The sequence below is a fragment of the Nerophis ophidion genome, linkage group LG02, assembly GCF_033978795.1.
Source record: "Nerophis ophidion isolate RoL-2023_Sa linkage group LG02, RoL_Noph_v1.0, whole genome shotgun sequence".
NCBI classification, from domain to species: Eukaryota; Metazoa; Chordata; class Actinopteri; order Syngnathiformes; family Syngnathidae; genus Nerophis; species Nerophis ophidion.
The window spans coordinates 55021573-55029902 of NC_084612.1; the positions used below are offsets into that span (position 1 = coordinate 55021573).

The window sequence follows — 8330 nt, forward strand, 5'->3', positions numbered from 1 at the left end:
TTTTTTTTTTGCAAATATTAGCTCACTTGAAATTTGATGCCTGCAACATGTTTTAAAAAACAAGCACAAGTGGCAAAAAAGCCTGAGGAAGTTGAGGAATGCTCATCAAACACATATTTGGAACATCCCACAGGTAAACAGGCTAATTGGGAACAGGTGGGTGCCATTATTGGGTATCAAAGCAGTTTCCATGAAATGCTCAGTCATTCACAAACAAAGATGGGGCAAGGGTCACCACCATGTCAACAAATGCGTGAGCAAATTATCCAACAGTTTAAGAACATCATTTCTCAACCAGGTATTGCAAAAAAATTAGGGATTTCACCATCTACGGTCCGTAATATCATCAAAAGGTTCAACTGCATGGCTATATAGAAAAATAAGGTACTAGACTGGGCTGCCTGTAGTCCAGATCTGTCTCCCATTGAAAGTGTGTGGTGCAATATGAAGGTTAAGATATCAGAAGGGAGACTGTTGAACAACTTAAGCTGTACATCAAGCAAGAATGGGAAATAATTCCACTTCAAAAAATGTGTCTCGTCAGTTCCCAAACCTTTACTAAGTGTTGTTAAAAGGGAAGGCCATGTAACACATTGGTAAAAATGCCCCGTGACAAATTTTTGCAATGTGTTGCTGCCATTAAATTCTAAGTTCATGATCATTTGCAAATAAAATAAAAAAAGTTTCTCAGTTCAAACATCAAGTATCTTGTCTTTGCAGTCTATTCTCTTGAATATAAGTTGAAAAGGATTTGCAAATCATTGTATTCTGTTTTTGCTTACGAATTACACAACGTGCCAACTTCACTAGTTTTGGATTTTGTAAACGTACTAAATATTATTCCATATAATTTTACAAAAAAAAATATTTGGAAATTACAGAAAATTGTAACATTTAGTAACATTTGATATTACTTATTACATACAGAGTGAGATATGGCATGCCTTTTTTGGCTATAATTTTGATGATTGCGGTTTACAGTTTATGAAACCTTGAATTGAAAATCTCAGGAAGTGTGGAATTTAAAGACTTGACATACCTCACATTGTATGTTATGATGTAATATCACATATTAGTTTCACATTTGAAGTATCAATAGACTTCTACACAATATATATATATTTTTTTTAGTTTCACCTATGTAATGACTGAGAACAAAAATGTGGTGGGAGGAGAACATGCAACTTTTCTATGACTACAACTAACATTCACCTACTGAAAATTAGGAGTGTCTACTGTAGCAAATAGACTTGGACTTAGACAAACTTTAATGATCCACAAGGGAAATTGTTTCACAAAATTTCCACTAACTAATAGACCACTAACTTAGTCGCTGCTCGTCGACATTCATCTGGTGGCAACCGTGAGCTGGAACTGGAACTGCTCATACTGTATGGTATAGCTTGAAATAGACCAAAAACACTTTCCCATAAACATGGCAGCCTTGGGCCAAAGTGCCTTAGTAGGAATAAAGCCTTTCATAATGTGCAGGTGTCTTTTTTCTTACAGTCCTCTCAGAACGGATACATCAATGACAACAGGTAAGATGATGCAATGCTACTTTCTTTTTTTGTGTGTGTGTGTGTCATGAAAGCCACAAGCCTCACCTTGTTTACACATTAAATGTAAGCAATACATGGACAATATGACGTCAAACCATATAGCTCATTGTACACTGTTCTGACACATTTGGAAAATATGGTGGAAATGAATGCATTGTGCACCTTTGAGTACGACTAAGAGTAAGAAATCATTATTTGAAGTATTTTATTGCAAAGCACCTTGGCCATCGAAGTTTAAAGAGTGGAGTATTGAGAGTGCGTGTCAACAGGTGCATTTGTTGCCTCAGGCCTTTTTCCACCAAAAGTTCAGGAACTTTAAGTTCCTGGAACATTTAGTTCCTGTAGGCCTGTGGGGTCTTTGTGTTTCCACCGCATTAAACGGTTCAGGTAATTAATACAAATTAGGCTGATAATAATTAGGTTGGTATTATTTTTAGTAATACCACGTAACTAAAGAGACAATATTAGGCATGTTTATTTTCATAAAGTGTCAGCAGATGAAATACGGTCAATAATATACAAACAAATATGATTCAAAAACAAAGTGTACTAGATTTCATGATATTAAGGCCTTTGTCCACAGTATGCAACTGTTCAAAAGTCGTCCCACACAGTAAATGATAAATTCAGGAATTCACTCGAGTCAATATAAAGAATACATGTAAGTGTTTATCCCACGACGACAACATAAACACATCAGATTTAGCATTAGACTGTTAGCAGTAGCATTTGGTGCACTCTGGTTGAGATTAATCACAAATGGTGTGTAACTGACTTCTTTTAACAAAGTAAACTTTTGTTCCACTCCTTCCTTTTACATTTCTCTTCAAACGATGAGGATGTCAAATCCCAGTAATCAGCTCATTTCGGCGCTTCGAAGTCCGGCTGAAAACTTTCTAGTCCTTTGTAAATATGTTTAAAAGACTACGTCCACTTCTCGTAGCTTGGAGTGTTGAAATTAATTTTGCAAAGAATAATAAACATGATTAAACTGAACAGTGATTTAAATAAACAAGTTGTCCCACATTCTGTAATGACGACTGAAACTTAGAATACAAAGTTTTAGCCCAGCCCAACCCTGCTAAGGGTCCAGGAACTTTACGAAAGTTCCATCTCGCTACCAGGAACTAAATATACTTCCTGAATAACTATACATCTGCACAGGTAGTTTTTGGTGGAAACACAAGGGTTAATGGAAAAGTTCCTGTTAAAGTTCCTGCGGTGGAAAAGGGCCTTTCCTCCCTCCTTTCCGGGAAGACCTACACCATGTCTACTTTTTTCCTCCCTCTCCTGTTGTAAAGTGCCGTCTTGTAACCTTGGCATTTTCTCCCAACATTAACCCCAACAGACTTTCCACTGAGGGCTACTGCTCTAGCTCCCAAAAGCGGAGGCAGATCTTTAGGTATTGGGGTGCTGTTGACCTTTTTCCTTGTGTGTTTCCATGCCCATATTTGAACATAGATTATTGATGATAGTGGTGACTTGTGACTTCTGCTTGGCATAGTCCGCTGAATGATGGATTGGCTATTCCACTCCACTGCACCGTGGGGCTCCCCATGGCCCATGCATGGCTGCTTTGTGGTTTCACTAAAGACTGAGTGGCGTACTTAACTTTCTAACTACCATCCACCCGCCCATTGTACACAGTTCTTGCATTTCTTCGACAGCAACATGTGTTTTGTGGTTGCCCTGTCCTTTCAGTTTCTCTAAGCATGTCAATATGTTGCCATTTGGTAATGGGGCCAGCATAAAACGTGTAGCGGTAAATTGGAAAAAAATGTTCCCGCTGTATTTCTTCAAGTACCACACAAATTAGTCATCCTTATTTACTGACTAGCAAACAAAAAAAGCAGCAAGTGACCAAACCACGTCAACAATCCTTTTTAACCTATATTCAATTGAATAGACTGCAAAGACTAGATACTTAACGTTTGAACTGGTAAACTTTATTTTTTGCAAATATCTCATTTGGAATTTGATGCCAGCAACATGTTTTAAAGAAGCTGGCACAAGTGGCAAAAAAGAGTGAGGAAGTTAAGGAATGCTCATCAAAGACTTATTTGAAACATCCCACAAGTTAACAGGCTAATTGGGAACAGGTGGTTGCTATGATTTGGTATAAAAGCAGTTTCCATTAAATGCTCAGTCATTCACAAACAAGGATGGGGCGAGAGTCACCACTTTGTCAGCAAATGCCTGAGGAAATTGTTGAAGAACAACATTTCTCTACCAGCTATTGCAAGGCATTTAGGGATTTCACCATCTACGGTCCGTAATATCATCAAAAGGTTCAAAGAATCTGGAGAAATCATTGCACGTAACATTGAATACTTGTGACCTTCAATCCCCAAGGCGGTACTGCATCAAAAACCCACATCAGTGCACAAAGGATATCACCACATGGGCTCAGGAAAACTTTATAAAACCAGTGTCAGTAATTCAGTTTGTCGCTATATTTGTAAGTGCAAGTTAAAACTCTACTATGAAAAGCCAAAGCCATTTATTAACACCCAGAAACACCACTGGCATCGCTGGGCCCGAGCTCATCTAAAATGCGAAAAAAACAACTAAAATATCTTATCTTTGCAGTCTATTCCATTGAATATAATTTGAAAATGATTTCCACATCACTGTATTCTCTTTTTATTTACCATTTACACAATGAACCAACTTCACAGGTTTGGGATTTTGTACTATCCTGGTTAGAGGCATGATTTATAATCTAGAATTAGTTTTCACTAACTCGGAGGCATTTAGCAGCTCAAATTGTCAATAAAACTTGCTAAGCTAGTTAGCTCACTGTGATCACAGCACCACTAAAAGTAGTTTGTCTGCGTTATAATAGCAATATCGCTAATACTTGAATAATATTCAGGTCACCAGGTGTAAATGGAGTATTGTTGGCGGATTACTGAATTTTCTTAGATGGCTTTGTGTGCAATAGATCAGTGGTCCCCAACCACCAAGCGGGCCGCAGAATAATTTTTTATTAATTTTTATTAAAAAAAAAATATATTACCATTTTTTTTTTCTTTTTTTTTTCTTAAATCAACGTAAAAAAACACAATATACACTTCAATTAGTGCACGAACCACAAAAACCTCCCTTTTTCGTGACAAAAACGTCCCTTTTTCATGACAAAGAGAAAAAAAAAAGTTTTTTTTTATCCTTTATTTTTTTTTAATAAATCATCCAACAAACCACTGCACAGCAATACCATAACAATGCAATCCAATTCCGAAACCAAACCTGACCCAGCAACACTCAGAACTGCAATAAACAGAGCAATTGAGAGGAGACAAACCAAAAGTAATGAAACAAAAATGAATATTATCAACAACAGTATCAATATTAATTATAATTTCAGCATAGCAGTGATTAAAAATCCCTCACTGACGTTATCATTAGACATATATGAACATAATAAAAAAGAACAATAGTGTCACAGTGGCTTACACTTGCATCGCATCTCATAAGCTTGACAACACACTGTGTCCAATGTTTTCACAAAGATAAAATAAGTCATATTTTTGGTTTGTTTAATAGTTAAAACAAATTTACATTATTGCAATCAGTTGATAAAACATTGTCCTTTACAATTATAAAAACTTATTTTTTTTAAAAATCAACTACTCTGCTGGCATGTCAGCAGACTGGGGTAGATCCTGCTGAAATCATATGTACTGAATGAATACAGAATCGTTTTGAATCGGTAAAATATCGTTTTTGAATCGAGAATCGAATCGAATCGAAAAAATCGATATATTATCGAATCGTGACCCCAAGAATCGCTATTGAATCGAATCGTGGGACACTCAAAGCCCTAATATATATATATATATATATATATATATATATATATGTATATATATATGTATGTATGTATGTATGTATGTATGTATGTATGTATGTATGTATGTGTGTGTGTGTTTGTGTGTAGGTGTGGGAAAAATCACAAAACTACTTCATCTCTATATATATATATATATATATATATATATATATATATATATATATAATGTGTGTGTATATATATGTATATGTATATATATATATATATATATGTACATATAAATATATATGCATATTCACATATATCTGTATACACACACACACACATATATATGTGTGTGTGTGTATATATATATATGTGTGTGTGTGTGCGTGCGTGCGTGCGAAAAGTAGAGAGTTGATGGGTCTTGGTGGGTCAACCCTCTTGCCGTCTTCTTTGCCTTTAGTTCCAGCCTGGCTAGATTGCCCTTGTAACAGGGGCTTATAATGTGGCGGAGAAGTCTTTTTAATGGGGAGGACTCTGATGGGTCTTCCATGGAGGGAAAAAGAGTCATAAAGAAAGAGACAAAAGCACGCATGACTTGTGCTTGAAAAATGTGCAAATGCACATGTGCAATTGTGCATTTTAAGCTCAACAATTCTGGAATGCGTGGGTTCCCTCCGGGTACTCCGGCTTCCTCCCACTTCCAAAGACATGCACCTGGGGATAGGTTGATTGGCAACACTAAATTGGCCCTAGTGTGTGAATGTGAGTGTGAATGTTGTCCGTCTATCTGTGTTGGCCCTGCGATGAGGTGTCGACTTGTCCAGGGTGTAGCCCGCCTTCCGCCCGATTGTAGCTGAGATAGGCACCAGCGACCCCGAAAGGGAATAAGCGGTAGAAAATGGATGGAAAAATGGATGGAATTCTGGAAGTGATCACGCTGTCAAACAAACGCACAATGATGACTTCCATCCATCCATTTTTTACCGCTTATTCCCTTTTTGGGGTCGCAGGGGGCGCTGGCGCCTATCTCAGCTACAATCGGGCGGAAGTGGGTGTACACTCTGGACAAGTCGCCACCTCATTGCAGGGCCAACACAGATTGACAGACAACATTCACTCTCACATTCACACACTAGGGCCAATTTAGTGTTGCCAATCAACTATCCACAATGTTGACTTGTTATACCAAATTATTATGAGGAGCTTTTTGGCTTTTCAAAGGCAAACGTTTTACTTGTCAAGAGAAATAATGAGCATGGAGCAAAATGAGGGAAACAAGAAAGGGAAGTTAAGGCAGCAGGCTGACAATGAGGGAAAAAAATAAATTTAAGAGCAAATAAAACAAGAAAAAAAGAAGTGACAGTAAGATTGTTACATCCATATTTACTGTCTTTAAGTACTCTGAACAGCACCCAGTGACAGCATCTGCCATCATACACAAACTTGAAACTCAGCGTATACCCTCACACATCAAACTTTTCTCCTCCCTATAATTATGCACTTTCTGGCAGGTGATAACACAGCGACTATAGACTGTGCACGATTATAATAACAATCGAATCGTATATTAGAGGGTACCGGTATTTGAAACGCACCCACGACATTGTAGAAGTAAAATATATTTTTATATACATCCGCTGCACTAGATTTTAAGCCACAGATAAATGCCGCTACGAACAATTGTGTAAATCACGGATGTCAAACATGCGGCCTGTGGGCCGGACCAGGCCCGTGAACAGTTTCAATCCTCCCCACGAAATAAGTTTGCTCAGTGTAAAATTTCATTTTTAAATGACAGAAACTGCTGTTCTAAATGTGTCCACTGGGTGTCACAATAGCAATTCTGTTAGGCTAGCAGATAGTTTATACCGAAGCGTGCAAGTATACCAAGCAAAAGATACACCCAACGTAAAACAAACAGGAGAAAAATAAACAATTGGTAACCTCACTTAAAATGCTGTATGAGACACTGCACATTGATGTACTGTAGTCATATGAAAATGAATGTCTTCTGTGCAAATTTTAAGAAACTGAACATTGGGTGAGTTACTGCAATACTATGTCTTTTAAGTTTTTATTTCTGTTGAAATTGTTCAAATATTGCACAGCTTTTATTTTATATCGATATACAGTGATGCCTTGAAGGCAAGGAGTAATTCAACCCTCTTGAATAGTTTCAACCTCAGTTTTTATGGTTTGTTGAGTTAGCACAGGAATAATATGTGGAAATTACGAATAAGGTAGTTAATAGTTTTTATTTATGCTTTATTTAGTTTTTCGGCCAATCCTTGTGATTTAAAGTTGAATTGCTTTGTAGATACATTTAGATTAAGACTTAGTTCATTTTGTTTTTGAAACTGCACCATTTTTTTCTTCAGAATTTTACTTTAGAAGTGTTTTCTCAAGAGAATTATATGTGATATTTAGATTCTCCAAATGTGCTTGTTCATTTTTGGGCTGAAGTAAAACAAAGAAAATAATCTGAAGTTGTCTTAGTTGTATTTTTAAATTATTATGCCATGATTTTACCCTTTCGGCCCACGTGGGAATAGATTTTCTTCTACGCAGCCCCTGAGCAAAATGAGTTCGACACCCCTGGTGTAAATGTTAATTTACACACCCAACACATAGATAATTGTTTCCAAAAGGTGCCAGTAATACGGCAGTAAAACAAAACAGAAGTCATCATCATGTACCCACATTTAGCTCTCCAATCAGCTAAATAGACTCAATAAATCCACAGTGACGTGTTGGTTAATTTACAAAACTGAAACAATACAAAATAATGCCATCCTAAGTTAATGATACTAACACAGACACTTGTAAATATGTTAGCACAATTGCTAATGCTAATGATGCTAGCTTGTATACATTACGTTAGCACGTACAAATAAGAATGAAAACATTCCTACAGACATCACACATGAGACGGGATGGTAAGTATGAATGAAGTATGTGCGGGTGCATGCCGATACATAAGATCCCAATAT

General features: G+C 36.9%; 1 protein-coding gene across 17 annotated transcripts in view; it reads left to right on the plus strand.

Annotated features, from left to right (window-relative positions):
* Nucleotides 1-8330, plus strand: part of LOC133542506 (R3H domain-containing protein 2) — a 173661-nt gene that overhangs the window by 100290 nt on the left and 65041 nt on the right. For 11 of the 17 annotated variants that reach the window (XM_061886724.1, XM_061886764.1, XM_061886716.1 and 8 more), the window contains 2 exons: nt 1492-1541; nt 2911-2964. In XM_061886724.1, coding sequence (XP_061742708.1) covers nt 1492-1541; nt 2911-2964 — 104 coding nt within the window. The remainder of the gene's footprint in view (nt 1-1491; nt 1542-2910; nt 2965-8330) is intronic. The other 6 variants (XM_061886770.1, XM_061886814.1, XM_061886788.1 and 3 more) reach the window with 3 other exon arrangements.